Source organism: Mobula hypostoma, chromosome 1 (assembly GCF_963921235.1).
Source record: "Mobula hypostoma chromosome 1, sMobHyp1.1, whole genome shotgun sequence".
Classification (NCBI taxonomy): domain Eukaryota; kingdom Metazoa; phylum Chordata; class Chondrichthyes; order Myliobatiformes; family Myliobatidae; genus Mobula; species Mobula hypostoma.
Window position 1 is genome coordinate 244,186,404 of NC_086097.1, and position 17,990 is coordinate 244,204,393.

Consider the following 17,990-nt stretch of genomic DNA (forward strand, 5'->3'; position numbering starts at 1 on the left):
ATTTCCCTCAGGATCAATAAAGTATGACTATGACTATGACTTCTTAGGCACCTGCATAATTGAAGCCTGCTTAAAGCAGGTGAGTACCACAGACTGCCAAAGCAAGAGGTTAAAAATATCAGTGACCACTCCAGCCAGCTGATCAGCACAGGTCTTTAGTACTCAGCCAGGTAAGCCGTCTGGGCGAGGTGCTTTCCATAGATGCACCCTGCTGAAGGCGGCCCTCATGTTGGCCTCAGAGTCTTTAGAAGCTGTGGGAGTTTGTGAAGGTACCTCCGTGCTTTGATGGTCAAGGTGAACATAAAAGGCATTGAGCTCACCTGGGAGTGAAACATTGTTGTCACCTATGTTGCTTGGTTTCACTCGGCAGGAGGTGATAGCATTCAAGCCCTGCCACAGCTGTTGAGCATCCTTCAGTGATTCAGGTGTGGTCCAGAATTACCACTTCACCCGTGAGATGGCTTTCCAGAGATTGTACCTGGACCTCTTGCATTTTGCTTCGTTGCCAAACCTGAATGCCACTGTTTTACCCCTTAGCAGATTGCAGATCTCAAGGTTCATCGAGGGCTTCTGGTTGGGGAAGGCTTGGAATGATGTTGTGGGAACACACTTGTCTGCAACCGTTTTTATAACATCTGAGACAACTGTAGTGTAGTCATTCAGATCCTCTGATTAGTCCTTGAACACGGCCCAGTCTACCAACTCGAAGCAATCCCATAGCCGCTCCTCTGCCTCCTGCAACCACCTCTTTGTTGTCCTAATCTCCGGAGCCTTGCTCTTCAGCTTCTGACCAGATGCAGGTAGAAGGAAGACAACCAAGCAATCAGATTTCCTGAAATACAGTCGCAGCAGGGATCGATAGGCATTCCAAATTGTAGTACAACAGTAATCGAGGTTGTTGGGATCCCTCACGCTGCAGGTGATATGTTGATGATAATTGGGCAGAGATTTCTCCAAACAAGCCTGATTGAAGTCAGTGATTTGAAAGGCATTGGGGTAGGCTGTTTCTTGCTTGTTGATAGTGGTACTCAGTACCTCAAATCTCTTCTTGACATTGGCCTTTGACAGCAGATACACTGGGGAAATTTAAGAAACTCTTAGATAGGCACATGGATATTAGAAAAATGGGAAGTTATGTTGGGGGGGTGGGTTAGCTTGATCTTGGAATAGGTTAAAAAGATGACACAACATCGTGGGCTGGTCTGTGTACTATGCCCTCAGAGCTGGTGTAACCTCAGCAGTTTGAATGAACATTGAAAATAGAACAGTGTGCACCTAACAGGACATCTGACCCATGATGTTGTGCCAGTCTTGATGTCAGTCTTCACTAAAATTCCTTCTTCTGTGTATCATCAATATCCATACAGTCCCTTCATATTCATGTATACCTAAAAGCCTTTTAAAACACTAAACTGCCTGCTTCCACTATGATCCATGGTAACTCTTTATGTAGTGTTGGCACGTGGCCAAGTGGTTAAGGCGTTGGTCTAGTGATCTGAAGGTCGCTAGTTTGAGCCTCAGCTGAGGCAGCATATTGTGTCCTTGAGCAAGGCACTTAACCACACACCGGTGCCTAGTATTGGCCCTAGTGCCTTTCCCTTGGCCCTAGTGCTCTTCCCTTGGACAGCATCGGTGGCGTGGAGAGGGGAGACTTGCAGCATGGGCAACTGCCAGTCTTCCATAAAACCTTGCCTAGGCCTGCGCCCTGGAAACCTTCCAAGGCACAAATCCATGGTCTCACGAGACTAATGGATGCCTAAAAAAAAACTCTTTCTAAGGGCCTGGTGAAGCTTCATTTGGAGTATTGTGAGCAGTTTTGGGCGCCTTATCTAAGAAAGGATGTGCTTACTTGAAAAGAGTTCAAAGGAGGTTCATGAAAATGATTCCGGGTTTGTAAGGCTTCTTATATGAGTACTCCCTGATGCCTCTGAGCCTGTACTCATTGGAATTCAGAGGAATGAGGGGTGATCTCATTGAAACCTGTCGAATGTTGAAAAACCTTGATAGAGTGGATATGGAGAGGATGTTTCCTATGGTGGGGAAGTCTAGCACTAGAGGACATAGCCTCAGAATAGGGGGACATCCATTTAGAGCACAGGTGTGGAGGAATATCTTTAGCTAGTGAGTGGTGAATGTGTGGAAATCATTGGCACAGGAGGCCAAGTCATCAGGTATATTTAGGGCAAAGGTTGATAGATTCTTGATTAGTCAGGGCATGAAGGGATACGGGGAGAAGGCGGGAGATTGGGGCTGAGAGGGAAATGGATCATCCATGATGAAATGGTGGGGCAGACTTGATGGGCCAAGTGGCCTATTTCTGCTCCTATATCTTATGGTCTGGTGGTCTAGCTTATTCTAGGCACCTCCCACTCTTTGAATAGAAAAGAAATAGCACTTCGCATCACTTTAACCTTCCCTTCTGTAACTTTAAAGGCATATCATCTGGTATTAGACGTTTCTACCCTGGAGAAAAGATTCTGACTGCCTACGCTATCTAGGCCTCTTATCATTTTAGAAACATCTATCAGGTCTCCCCTCAGTCTCTGTCGCTCAGAGAAAACAACCATAGTTTGTGCAATTTCTTCTTATACATAGCTCCTACCACCTAATGCAGGTAACCTCCTAGTGGACCTCTTGTGCACCCTCTGTAAAGGCTCCACATATTTCATATGATGAGGTAACTAGACTATACAATATTCAAACCAGAGAGATCTGCAGAAGCTGGAAATCCAAGCAACACACACAAAATGCTGGAGGGACTCAGCAGGCCAGGCAGCATCTATGGAAATGAATAAAAAGATATTCCAAGTGTGGCCTACCCAACGTTTTACCTGTTATTTCTTTTTATGTCATAAAAGAGTGGATTTGTAAGAATATTATTATTTTAAATCAAACTGCAGTAAATTCTTGTCATTACAAAGTCATAGAGTCTTAGGGCACGGCAGCACAGAAGCAGGCCCTTCAGCCCATTTAGTTCAGGCCGAGCCATTCATCTGCCTAGTCCCATCAATTTACACCTTAGACAAAACCCACATTCACCACTTGCACTGGCAACTCATTTCACACTCTCGCCCTACTCTGAGAGAAGAAATTCTGCCTCATGTTCCCCTTAAACATTTCACCTGTCACCCTCAACCCATGACCTCTAGCTCTAGCCTCAGTTCACCCAAACTCAGTGGAAAAAACCTGTAAGCATTTAACCTATCTATACCCCTCATAATTTTCTATATCTCTATCAAATCTCACCTCATTCTCCTGTGCTCCAGGAAATAAAGTCCTCACCTGTTCAACCTTTGCTATAATTTCAGTCTTTCAATCTTATTGATATCTTTCCTCTAGATAGGTGACCAGAACTGAACACAGTACTCCAAATTGCCTCACCAACTCCTTATGCAACTTCAAGATAACATTCTAACTCTATAGTTTGATTTATGAAGGCCAATGTGCCAAAAGCTCTGTTTATGACCCTATCTACCGTACCTCTGACACCAAACTATTGATGATTTGTGTCTCCATTGAAATATATAGCAAACACAGAAAATTGCCAGTGGGTGTTTGATTTGGACCATAAGACATAGAAGCAGGTGCTTTTGGCCCATCAATTCTGCTCCAGCATTCCATCATGGCTGATTTATTATCCCTTTCGTTCCTTGCATGTCAAATTTCAGTTCTTTCTAAATCTCTGCAGTGTAGCTTCAATATCTGATATTGGTAATTAATTCTTTTCTCAGCCTGTGCAAGCAATGCAGTCTTCTTCTCAGACGGGACAGTATCCAGCCGCTTCTTATCCTTCCCAACACCTACTGCCTGTTTCACCCACGCAGCAGTTTCCTGTGGTACATCAAAACATTTATTTCTGGTTTCTAAGCATTAACTCTAATGTTTGCAATGTGTGTATAAATGTAATAAGTTTATTTATGTGCTTCACTTTCAGGGTGACTATTAAGACATAAGACCAAAAGACACAGGAGCGGAATTAGGCCATTTGGCCCATCGAGTCTGCTCTGCCATTCCAACATGGCTGATTATTATCCCTCTCAACCCTATTCTCCTGACTTCTCCCCTAACCTTTGAAATCCTGACGAATCAAGAACCAATCAATCTCTGCTTTAAATATACCCAATGACTTGGTCTCCCCAGTTGCCCGTGGCAATGAACTTCACGGATTCACTACCCTCTGGCTGAAGAAATTCCTCCTCATCTCCGTTCTAAATGAATGTCCCTCGACTCTGAGGCTGTGCTCTCCATTATGGGAAACATCCTCTCCACATCCTCTCTATCTAAGCCTTTCAATGTTCGGTAGATTTCAGTGAGACTCCCACCCCCATCATCATCATCATCATCTCCCACCCCTACCCCACCTCATTCTTCTTAACTCCAGTAAGTACAGGCCCAGAGCCATCAAATGCTCCTCAAACATTAACCCTTTCTTTCCTGGAGTCATTCTTGTGAACCACTTCTGGATCCCTCTCCCATACCAGCATATCTTTTCTTAGATAAGGAGCCCAAATCTGCCCACAATCCTTCAAATGCAGACTACTCTTGACTATATTAACCATAGTTGATAGTTCGTGTTTAACATTATGTCTATATCACTTGCCAAAATATTTGTGAGAAAGTGTGGAGACTAAATCAGATAAGTAATAATTATAGACAGAAACAAACGAGAAAATCTGCCGATGTTGCAAATCTAAGTAACACACACAAAATGCTGGAGGATCTCAGCAGGCCAGGCAGCATCTATGGAAAAGAGTAAACAGTTGATGTTTCAGGCTGAGACCCTCCGGCAGGACCTACTGAAGTGTCTTGGCTCAAAACATCAACTGTTCTCTTTTCCATAGGTGCTGCCCGGCCTGCTGAGTTCCTCCAGCATTTTGTGTGTTGTAGACAGAAGCAAGCTGATTTACACTGATGAATTTTCATATTGATAAATAATATATTGTGAATGAAAGAAATAACAATAAATTTGAAAGTCTTAGCACAAGAGATTCTGCAGGTGCTGGAAAACCCGAGGAACAAACACAAGACACTGGGGAAACTTAGGAGGTCAGGCAGCATCCATGGAGATGAACAAACAATCAATATTTTGAAAGTCTTATTATTAAATAGTTGTATGTTACCAGACCCTCAAAACACACATGAAAACTGTTTTAAGGGTTAATTAACTTATAACTATCCAAGAAAATTACTTTATTTAATTTTTGAATGCTCAAGAAAAGAGAAACCATCAAAATTTTAAAGAATAAGTGGAGGAAGGAACAGACTGTCTGACTTCCTCTTGTCTGTTTAATGTTACAATCAAGACCTGGCTTGCTTTGGAGATGGTGCAGGGGAGGTTTACCACAATGCTGCCTGAATTAGAGGACATGTGCTGTAACGAGAGGTTGGACAAACTTGGGTTGTTTCTGTGGAGCGGCGGAGTCTGAGAGAGGATCTAACAGAGGTTTGTAAGATTATGAGAGGTACTGATAAAAGTAGACAGACAGTACCTTTTTCCTAGGTTTGAAATGTCTAATATTAGAATGCATGCATTTAAGGTGAGAGGAGGTTATTGCAAAGGAGATGTGAGGGGCAATTTTATTTACACAGAGCATGCTGGGTGCCTGGGGTGGTGGCAGATGCAGATAGATTAGGGATTTGTAAGACACATTTGAATAGGCACATATATGTGAGGAACATGGTGTAGGCAGAGGGAATTAGTCTGGTTTGCCATTTGATTACTAATTTAATTGGTTTGGCACAACACTGTGAGCTGAATGGCCTGTTCCTGTGCTGTAGTGTTCTATGTTCTATAAGATACTTATACCATATGCACGTTTTAAAAAAGTTTTTGGTTCTCTTTGAGCTGGCTGATAGGAGCTGAGCCTGTGCTTGTGAGTTATGATTGGCTTCAGTGTTCCTATGTTAGAGAGGAACAAATGCAGTATAGCTTCTTCTTATCTTTAGGGTCAGAGAGCAGCACAGCATAGAAAAAGGCCCTTTGGTCCATCCAATCCATGCAGAACTGTTATTCTGCCTAGTCCCATTGACCCACACCCCTCCCATAGCCCTCCACACCCCTCCCATTGATTTATTTATCCAAACGTCTCTTATCGTTGTATTAAAACGCACATCCACCACTTCTCCTAGCAACTCGTCCACACTCTCACCACTCTCTGAGAGAAGAAGATCCCCCTCGGGTTCATCGTAAATATTTCACCTTTCACTCTAAGCCTATGACCCTTGGGACTAATCTCACCCACCCTCAGGGGAGAGAGCCTGCTTGTATTTACCCTGCCTATACCTCTCATCATTTCGTATACTTCTATCAAATCTCCCCTCATTCTCTTATGCTCCTGGATATAAAGTCCTAAGCTATCCAATATTTCCACTGAACTCAGGTCGTGACAACATCCTTGTAAATTTTCTCTACTCTTTGACTTGCAGTATTGTGTTCCGTTCAGGTCACCTCATTATAGGAAGGAAATGGAAGCTTTGAAGAGAGTGCAGAGGAGATTCTGCCTGGACTGGAGATCATGTCTTAAGGTTGAGCAAGCTAGGTTCTTTCTCCCTGGAGCAGAGGAGGAGGAGACAAATGCGAATAAGATGATATGAGGTATAGACTGAGTGGACAGCCAGATGTTTTCCTAGGGCGGAAATGGCTAATACAAGGGGGCATAATTTCCAGGTGGTTGGAGGAAAGTATAAGGGGATGTCAGAGGTAAGTTTTTTACACAGAGAGTAGTAGGTGTGTAGAACGCCCAGCCAGGGGTGGTGATAGAGGCAGATATATTAGAGGCATTTAGAGACTCCTAAATCAGCACATGGATGATAGAACAACGGAGGGCTATGTAGGAGGGAAGGGTGAGATTAATCTTACCTTTTGGTAAAACATTGTGTGTTTAAGGGCCTGTACTGTGCTGTATTTATTTATTTATTGAGGTATAGCACGGAATCGGCCCTTCGATCCATGCTACCCAGCAAACCCTGATTTAATCTGAGCCTAATCACGGGACAATTTGCAATGACCAATTAACCTACCTACCAGTTCATCGTTTGGCCTGTGGGAGGAATCCGGAGCACCCGGAAGAAAGCCACACAGTCACGGGAAGAATGTACAAGCTCCTTACACGTAGTGGTGGGAATTGAACCCGGCTCACCTGTACTTTAAAGCGTTGTGCTAACCATTACATTACTGGACGCCCCATGATCTATGTTCTAGATTAATCCAGTAATTCATGATAGAATGTGTGTTTTTGTTTATCCACTAATATTGGGTTACAACCCAGTTTGCTAGACAGATGACTTCTAAATTCAAAGCTTTCTTTTTTGTTCACAGTTTGTGACCATGGAATGTAACCAAGCACAGCATAAATTCCTATGGACAGATTAACACACACAAAATGCTGGAGGAACTCAGCGGGTCAGGCGGCATCTACGGAGAAGAATAGTAGTCGACAATTTGAACCGAGACCCTTCGAACAATAACTGTTTATTCCTCTCCATAAATGCTGCCTGACCTTCTGAGTTCCTCCAGCATTTTGTGCATGTATGTGTTGTTTTGGATTTCCAGCACCTGCAGAATCTCTTGTGTTTATAAAGTTCGGTAGATATGTTCTCAGCAGTGTTCTTCTCTAATGTTAATACTTCTTGGAGGAATCCTTCAGCAGACTGTACTCATTATTATTTGATGACTTCATCACAGCGAGAAGATTTGGCCTCCCAGTTTAACCAGATGAGTTTAAGCAGGCAGTCGTCGGGAGATACCGCTGAGCCGCCATCTGGTTCTGTCTACCCGCCACCCATTTTGCCTCAGGCACCCCAGCAAGCCAACTACGTGATGACGTCACCAAGTCAGCTTACCCCAGGTAGTTTTACTGGATCCGGACAGCCCATGTCCCAGCAAGTACTTCAGCCGCCACAGGGATTTATACAGCAACCGTCTGCCCAGGTAGGAGATACCTAACCGGCTATGCCCTTCTTTTTGGTTATGTGGAGCTGTCCATGTTCCATCCCAATGAAGAGTCTCAGCTCCAAACACCGACTGTTTATTCCCCTCCACAGATACTACCTGACCTGCTGAGTTCTGCCAGCATTTTGTGTGGGTAGTCTAGTTAAACATTGGGAGTTATGGACAAAATCTCAAATAAAAATGCATGATTGCATGTATCATATCTGATACACTACAGCGTAGCAGTTACCTGCACTTACAGTGCCGGTGATCACCAAATGGGGTTCAATTCCCTCTGCTGTTTGTATGTTCTCCCCATGATCGTGTAGGTTTCCTCCGGGTGCTAGGGTTTCCTCACACATTCAGAGGACATACGGGTTAGGGTTATTAAGTTGTGGACATGCTTTGCTGTCACTAGAGGCATGGAGACAATTGCGGGCAGCCCCCGGCATATCCTTGGACTGTGTTGGTCATTGACGCAAAACAATGCATTTCACTGTAGGTTTCAATGCTTCAATGTACATGTGACAAATAACGCTAATCCTTAAGCTCAGGTACTCAGCTCCTGGCAGCATCCTCATAAATCTTCCCTGCACTCTTTCCAGTCTAATGATGTCTGTCCTGTAACAGGGTGATGAAAACCATACACAATACTCCAAGTGAGTCCTCACCAACATCTTCACAACTGCAACATAATGTACTCAGTTCCTGGACTGATGAAGGAAACCCCTGACTTTGGACTGTTTTAGAATAAGGAGCAGAATTGGGCCATTTGGCCCATCGAGCCTTTCTGCCATTCCATCATGGCAGAATTATTTATTTATTTAGAAACACAGTGTGGAGTAGGCCCTAGCAGCCTTTGGAGCCACACCACCACACAACCCCCAACAATCCCAATTTAACCCTAACCTATTCACAGGAATATTACAAGGACCAATTATACTAGCCAGTACATCTTTGGACTGTGGGAGGAAACCGGAGGACCTGGAGAAAAGCCATGTATTCCATGGGGAGGTTATGTAGAGCCTGCTTAGAGATGACGCAGGAAGTGAACTCTGAACTCCAAACCCCATGCTGTAATAGCACCGTGCTAACCGCGATGCTACTGTGGTGCCTAATTATCCCTCTCAACCCCATTCTCCTGCCTTCTTCCCATTACCTTTGACACCCTGACAAATCAAGAATTTATCAACCTCTATTTTAAATATACCACTCACAATACTCCAAGTGCAGTCTGACCAATGCCTCATTAAGCTTCAGCATTACATCCTTGTGGTTATATTCTAGTTCTCTCAAAATTAATACTAATATTGCACTTGCCTTCCTTAACACCAACTCAACCTGCAAGCTAACCTTTAGCGAATCCTACACAAGGACTCCCAAGTCCCTTTGCACCTCAGGTTTTTAAATTTTCTGCCCATTTAGAAAATAGTCTACACTTTTGTTCCTACTACCATAAAGAGTTCAATAAAATATAATTCAAAATATGTGCAGTGTGTAGCATAGATAAACGGTAAACAGAAAAGTAAACAGTAAACAGCTCGCTGTGGTAGTGACGAGACCTCAGTGTTATCAGGTATTCATTAGCCTCACGGTCTGGGGAAAGAAACTGTTACCCAGTCTGGCAGTCCTAATCCTGATGCCCCTGTGCCTCGTTCCTGATGGTAGTGAGTCAAAGCGATTGTGGGATGTGTAGGGATACTCAGCAATCCTCAACTTGCTGGAACACCCACCGATATTCCGAGCAAACCCTGATGTCTATAAAATGTAACTAGCCACAGTCCTTATCCTCAACCAATAATTGCCTGATTTTCTTTGTGGAGAGGTCATAGAAGGTAAAACAATAACAGAATGCAGAATAAAGTGTTACAGTTGCAGGGAAAGTGAAGGTAGACAAGGAGGTGCAAGGTCATCATCATCATTATGTGCCATGTCGTATGACGTGGACAATCATGGTCTATCCATGATCATGATTGACCTTGGCAAATTTTTCTACAGAAGTGGTTTGCCATTGCCTTCTTCTGTGCAGTGTCTTTACAAGACAGGTGAGCCCAGTCATTATCAGTATTCTTCAGAGATTGTCTGCCTGGCATCAGTGGTCGCATAACCGGGACTTGTGATATGAACCAGCTGCTTGTACGACCAACCACCACCTGCTCCCATGGTTTCACGTGACCCTGATCAGCGTGGGGTAGGCTAAGCAGGTGCTACACTTTGCCCTAGGGTGACCTACAGGCTAGCGGAGTGAAGGAGCACCTTACACCTCCTCTGGTAGAAACATATCTCCACCCTGCTACCCACATAAGGTAGATTGTGAGATTAAAGTGCAACACAGGCAGACAATGAGGAGCAAGGTCATAGCAAAGTAGAATATGAGATTAATTGAAATGTTTTTGTGCCATAGAATCACAGAAAAGTACAGCACAGAAACAGGTCCTTTGGCCCATCTAGTCAATGCTGAACCATTTAAACTGCCTAGTCCCAATGACCTGTACCCAGACCATAGCCCTCTATACCCATACCATCCACATACCTATCCAAAATTCTCTTAAATGTTGAAATCGAGCTCACATGTACTCCTTGTACTGGCAACTTGTTTTACATTCTCACAACTATGTGTGTGAAGAGGTTTCCCCTCATGTTCCCCTTAAACTTTTCACTTTTCACCCTTAATGCATGACCTCTAGTTCTAATCCCATCCAACTCAATGGAAAAAACCTGCCTGCATTTACCCTATCTATACCTTCATAATTTTGTGTACCTCTATCAAATCTCCTTCCAATCTTAGACTTCCCAAGCAGTTAAGTCCTAACCTATTTAATCTTTCCTTATAACTCAGGTCCTCCAGTCCCAGCAAAATCCTTGTAAGTTTTCTCTGTACTCTTTAAACCTTATTTACATCTTTCCTACAGGTAGGTGATCAAAAACTGCACACAATAATCCAAATTAGGCCTCACCAACATCTATTACAACATCAACATAACATAATATCTCCTGTACGCAACACTTTGAGTTATGAAGGCCAATGAACCAAAAGTTTTCTTTATGACCCTATCTACCTGTGCCTCCACATTGAAAGAATTATGGTCCTGAATTCCCAGATCCTTTCGCTCTACCACACTCCTCAGTGCTCTACTGTTCACTGTGTAAGACCTACCCTGGTAGATCCTACCAAAGGTCAACACCTTGCACTTGTCTGCATTACTGACAACACGCTGGAGAAACTCAGCAGGTCGGGCAGCATCTGTGGAAATGATCAGTCAACTTTTCAGGCCGGAACCCTTCATCAGGAGTGTCCTGATGAAGAGTTCCGGCCCGAAACATTGACTGATCGTTTCCACAGATGCTGCCCGACCTGCTGAGTTCCTCCAGCATGTTATGAGTGTTGCTTTGACCCCAGCATCTGGAGAGTATTTTGTGTTTACTTGTCTGCATTAAATTCCATCCCATTTTTCAGCCCGTTTTTCCAGTTGATGCAGATCTCTCTGCAAGCCATGATAGCCTTCCTCACTGTTCACTACACCCCCAATCTTGGTGTCATCCACAAATTTGCTGATCCAGTTAACATCCAGATCATTGATACAGATGACAAGCAACAGACCCAGTATCTGCTGCATTCCACTATTCCCAGACCTCCAGTCAGAGAAGCAACCATCTACTACAACTCTCTGGCTTTTCCCACAAAGCCAATGTCTAATCCAGTTTACTACCTCATCCTGAATACTAAGCAACTGAATCTTCTTGACCAATCTGCCATGCAGTTGTTTGTCAAAAGCCTTGCTAAAGTCACGTACAAAACATCGACTTGCCTGGTAACTTCATTGAAAAACTCAATAAGATTGGTTAGACATGACCTAACAGTGGAACAGCATTAGCTATCCTCCAATTCTCCCGTATCTCACCTGCTGCTGAGGATGTTTTACATATATCTGCTAGGGCCCCTGCAATTTCTGCACTTGCCTCCATAGGATCTGAAGAAACACCTTGTCTCACTCAGTGAATTTATCCACCCTAATTTGCCTCAAGACAGCAAATACCTCCTCCTCTGTAATCTCTATAGGAGCCATGACCTTGCTGATGCTTTGCCTCACTTTTAAGGACTCTGCATCCACCTCCTGAGTAAATACAGATGCAAAAAATCCATTTAAGATCTCCCCCACCTTTTTGGTACCACACATAGATTACCTTTCTGATCTTCCAGAGGATCAATTTTGTCCCTTGCAATTCTTCTGCTCTTAACATACCTGTAGACTCTCTTAAGATTCACCTTCACCTTGTCTGCTAGGCCAATCTCATGCCTATTTTTATCCCACCTGATTTCTTTACGTGCTCTCTTGTATTTCTTATACTCCATAAGTACTTCATTTGTTCCCACCTGCCTATACCTGCTGTACACCATTTTTTTTCTTAACCAGGACCTCAATATCTCTTGAAAACCAAAAATCCCTACATTTGTTATCTTTACCTTTTATTCTGACAGGCACATACAAGCTTTGTTCTCTCAATATTTCACTTTTGAAGACCTCCTACTTATTAAGCACACCTTTGCCAGAAAATAGTCTGTCCCAATCCACACTTGCCAGATCCTTTCTGATTTCATCACAATTGAAATTGATTTCATCTCCAATTTAGAATCTCAACCCATGGACCTTATCTTTTCCATACTTTGAAACTAATGGCATTGTGACCACTAGATGCAAGGTGTTCCCCTGCGCAAGCTTCTTTCACGTGCCCTGTCTCATTCCTAAATAGCAGATCAAGTATCGCACACTCTTTCATTGGGGCTTCTGTATACTGATGAAGGAAGTTTTCCTGAACACATTTGACAAATTCTATCCCATCTAGTCCTTTTACAGTATGGGATTCCCAGTCAATATGTAGAAAGTTAAAATCATCTACCATAACAGACTTCTATTTCTTGTAACAGTCTGTGATCTATCTACAAATCTGTTCCTCTAAATCCTTTGGATGGTTGGATGGTCCATAATATAGCCCCATTAGCATGGTCATTTCTTATGCCTCCACCCATAAAGTCTCACTTGACAAGTTCTCAGTCTGTTCTGACTGAGCACTGCCGTGACATTTTCCCTGACTAGTAAACCACCCCTCCCCCTATAATTCTCCCGCTTTATCACATCTAAAACAACAGAACCCCGGAATATTGAGCTGTCAGTCCTTCCCCTCCTTCAACCAAGTTCCACTAATAGCTACAATACCATAATACTGTGTTGATCCATGCCCTGAGCTCATCTGCTGTTTTTGTAGCAGCAGTACAATGCAATACATAATAATAGAGAAAAAAAAGTTGAATTGCATTATATTAGATAGTTAAATTAAATAAGTCGTGCAAAAGTGAGGTAGCATTCATGGGTTCAATGTCCATTCAGAAATTGGATGGCAGAGGGAAGGAAGCTGCTCCTGAATCATTGAGTGTTTGCCTTCAGGCTTCTGTACCTCCTTCCTGATGGTAGCAATGGGAACACAGCATGACCTAAATGATAAGGATCCTTAACGTTGGATGTTGCATTTTTGAGGCATTGCTGCTTGAAGGTGACCTGGATACTGTGGAGGCTAGGGCTCATGATGGAGCTGACTAAGCTTACAACTCTCTGCAGCTTATTTCGATCCTGTGCAGTAGCCACCGTACCAAACGGTCCCCCTCCAATTCAGATGCAAGCCATCTCTTCTATACAGGTCCCACCTTCCCTGGAACAGAGCCCAATGATCCAAAACTCCCTCCTACAACAACTTTTTAGTCACGTGTAAAGTTGTATTTACTTCCTAGTTCTGACCACACTAGCAGCTGGCACAGTGGCAATCCTAAGAACACAACCCTGGAGGTACTGCCCTTTAACTTAGCACATAACTCCCTGAACTTACTTCGCAGAACCTTGTCACTCTTCCTACTTATATCATTGGTGCCTACATGGACCACAGCTTCTGTTTGCTCACCCTCGCACTTAAACATGCTGAGACTCAATCTGCAATGCCCCTGACCCTGGTACCCGGGAGGAAACATACCACCTGGGAATCTTGTTCTCATCCACAGAACCTCCTTTGTGTTTCCCTGAAGCCTCAAAGATTTAAAACCTCAAAATCCCCACATTAACACTGCCCACAACAACAATTGCCACTCCAACAAAGGGCACTCTGCTTGTCCTACCTTATTTTTAATTTGTTCTTGCCAATCAATCTCAATCACTAATTGGCTTGAACACTCACCAATCTTCCAAACAAACCAGATCTCTATAGACTTAACTCACCTCCATCCCCATCCTCATCCAATAACCACCTGATTTTCTTTGTGGACAGGGCATGAAGGGGAAGCTCTTTAACTTTGGATGGTGGTTGTCCACCATGTCCAGTGATGACTGGAAACATGTGCAGGAGAGTATTTAAAGTGGAAAAGTTGTTGCACTAGGGCAGTTCCACCTGCTTGAATCCAGGAGTCCGGGTCCAGTGGAACAAACAGGCATCACAAACTGGGATCTTCCTTGGTTGTAGTGGGTAACCACAAGTCTTCCATGTCTCGTAGTGCCGTTCGCTCTCCCTGGAGCATTACAGAACCATCTTCCTTACCGTTGAATCTCACTGTAGATCTCATCTGCCCAGTCCGTTGGCGCTGACTTCCCATGCTAGGACTGGCATTTCCCTATCTTTCCGGAGTATGAGACCTGCTGGCTGCCCTCACCTGGTTTAGCCCACCTGTCAACGTGGTGTACCAGGGTATGGACGCTATTGCATACAAATAGCTACTTGGTGCCACAAGTGAGAGCTGAGTGTCTGGTGGGGGCCAAAACTGAGTGAACTGCCCCAGAATGGGCACGACAAGTCCCTTCACCAGGGATGCTTCCACTCCCTGTACGCCAGCAGGTGGTAAGAATGGGCTCCCTCACCTCCACCCCTCTGACTCTCAACACAGGTGCCCTTCAGGGCTGTGTCCCCTCTTTTATTCCCTGTATACCCATGACTGTGTGGCCACCCACAGCTCTAATCTGATAATTAAATTTGCCAATGACACTACATTGATTGGCGTAATCTCAAACAATAATGAGGTGGCCTACAGGGAAGAAGTCATCTCTCTGACACAGTGGTGTCAAGAAAACAACCTCTCCCTCAATGTCGCAAAAAAATAGGAACTGGTTGTGGATTACAGGAGGAATGGAGATGGGTTAACCCCTGCTAACATTAATGGATCTGCGGTTGAGAGGGTAAACAGCTTTAAGTTCCTCAGCATCCACATCACCGAACACCTCACATGGTCTGTACACACCAGCTGTGTAGTGAAAAAGGCATAACAGTGCCTCTTTCTCCTCAGACGTTTGAGGAAGTTTGGCATGGGCCCCCAATTCCTAAGAACTTTCTACAGGGGCACAATTGAGTGCATCCTGACTGGCTGTATCACTGCCTGGTATGGAAACTGTACCTTAATCGCAGGATTCTGCAGAGAGTGGTGCATCTGTAGTTGTGAACTTCCCATGATTCAGGTTATTTACAAAGGCAGGTGTGAAAAAAGGGTCCAAAGGGAATGGAGTCACCCCAACCACAATCTATTCCAGCTGCTACTATCCAGGAAAAACATACCGCAGCATAAAAGCCAGGATCAACAGGCTCCGGGACAGCTTCTTCCACCAGGCCATCAGACTGATTAACTCACGCTGATTTGAGTGTATTTCTATGTTACACTGACTGTTCTAGTTATTATAAATTACTATGATTGCACATTCCACATTTAGACAGAGATGTAACGTAAAGATTTTTACTCCTCATGTTTGTGAAGGACGTAAGAAATGAAGTCAATTCAATTCAATTTTTCCCCATACACCCCATGTTTTGATGTACATGTGACAAATAAAGCTAAACTTTTGAATCAACTGCCTAAAGACTGGAAGTGAAAGGTTTTGTGTGAATCTTTTTCAGATGCCGGTGTATTATTGCCCTTCTGGCCAGTACACTACCTCAGCAACCCAACAGTTCAGGCCTGTCGCTACGGTTCAATACAACGCAGCGCGAAGCCAGCAGATGCCACAGACCACACAACCATCAGGTACCCCATTCCAGCAGTGTTGTTTCTCATTCCTCCGAGTGAGCCTTGTCATTTTCCTCCTTGTGTTTCTGCCTTATCTTGAGTGGGGTTCATTTAGAGTCAGAATCAGTTTGTAACCTCAGCATTCAAGAACTGCTTTTTTCCTCCTGCCGTCAGATTTCTGAATGGACGTGAACACTACCTCACTATTTGTTTTTCTATTCACACTACTTATTTTTATTTAATTTCTGTACGTATATATGTCATTTACAGTTTTATTATTATGTATTGCATTGTACTGCTGCCACAAAACAACAAATTTCATGACATATGCCGGTGATGTTAAACCTGATTCTGATTCTGCTGTTTATTATCCCCAGTGCATGCTATGAAATACATTGTTTTGTGTCAGCAGTACATTGAAATACATAATAATAAAAACTATAAATTACAATAAGAAATATATACAAAATCTTAAATTAATATACAGTGCAAAAAGAGAGCAATAAAGAGAAAAAATATAATGAGATGGGTTCATTGTTCATTCAGAAATCTGATGTTGGAGGGGAAGAAGCTGTTCCTAACACGTTGAGTGTGTGTCTTCAGGCTCTTGTACCTCCTTGATGGTGGCAATAAGAAGAGGGCATGTCCTGGGTGATGGGGGACCTGAATGATGGATGCTGCCTTTTGAAGGTGTCCTCGATGCTGGGGAGGCCGGTGCCCATGATGAAGCTGGCTGAGTTTGCAACTGTCTGCAGCTTTTTCCGATCCTGTGCAATGTCCCCTCTATACCAGATGGTGATGCAACCAAAGATGCACAGATTGAAAGTACATTTATTATCAAAGATTCTGTGCAGTATACATCCCCGAAATCTGTCTTCCCCACAGACGGACACGAAACAAAAAAGAACCATGGAAGCAATACGTTCAAAGAAAAATATGAAACATCAAACCCGCCGCCCCCAAACCCCACACACAAAAAAAACAGCGACAAGAGACGAGAATATAGAACACAAACACAAAAGGCATATTTCAGTTCATTTAAGTTCAGTGTTCATTATCTGCAGGCAGCCCCAATTCAAAACTCACCTGAAAGTAGTAACAATAAAGAGTTGACCAAAGCTAGAACTAGAACTGGAACACTGAGTCCAAATCTACAGTCCACCTCTCTGACCCCATCTGCCAACAGCATCAAGGGAGAGAGAGATCTCTTGAACACAAGGACCCCCACCCTGCCCCAGAAGCAGCAAGTGAAAGGGAGCAAGAGACCGCCATACACATCCACCTTCTCCGACAGCAGCGAGCAAGAGGCTGGAAGCCAGCGCTAAATACTTTTCAGTTTTCAGTCAGAATGCTCTCCACAGTACATCTGTAGAAACTTGCCATAGTCATTGGTGATGTCTCCTCAAACACCTAATGTAATATAACCGCTGTCTTGCCTTCTTTGCAATTGCATCAATATGTTAGGCCCAGGATAGATTTTCAGAGATGTTGACACCCAAGAACTTGAAACTGCTCAGAATGAGGGACAAAGGAAGAAAAGCGATACCTCATGCCCAATCAAGCTAATATGGGGGGGGGGGGGCATAATTTTAAGGTGATTGGAGGAAAGTATAGGGGGGATGTCAAAGGTAATTTTCTTACACAGAGTGGTGGGTGCATCAAATACACTGCCAGGGACAGTGGTGAGATACGTTAGGTACATTTAAAAGATTCTTAGATAGGCATAAGGATTTAAGAAAAAGTTACAGTTTTGGTCTGTGTAGAAGGGAAGGTTTAGATTAATTTCAGAGCAAGTTAAAAAAATCAGCACATCGTGGGCTGAAGGAATTGTACTGTGCTGTGCCGAATGTCCTATGAATTCCACCTGCCATTGCTCTGTCCAAGTTACCAATAGGTCAGTATCTTTAAGCAACACACATCAAAGTTGCTGGTGAACGCAGCAGGCCAGGCAGCATCTGTAGGAAGAGGTGCAGTCGACGTTTCAGGCCGAGACCCTTCGTCAGGACTAACTGAAGGAAGAGTGAGTAAGGG

General features: G+C 43.7%; 1 protein-coding gene across 9 annotated transcripts in view; it reads left to right on the plus strand.

Annotated features, from left to right (window-relative positions):
- The window catches only part of arpp21 (cAMP-regulated phosphoprotein, 21), a 414,287-nt gene that overhangs the window by 336,201 nt on the left and 60,096 nt on the right, over nucleotides 1-17,990 (plus strand). For all 9 annotated transcript variants that reach the window (XM_063066324.1, XM_063066333.1, XM_063066342.1 and 6 more), the window contains 3 exons: nucleotides 3,732-3,836; nucleotides 7,685-7,930; nucleotides 15,851-15,977. In XM_063066324.1, the coding sequence (XP_062922394.1) occupies nucleotides 3,732-3,836; nucleotides 7,685-7,930; nucleotides 15,851-15,977 (478 nt within the window). The remainder of the gene's footprint in view (nucleotides 1-3,731; nucleotides 3,837-7,684; nucleotides 7,931-15,850; nucleotides 15,978-17,990) is intronic.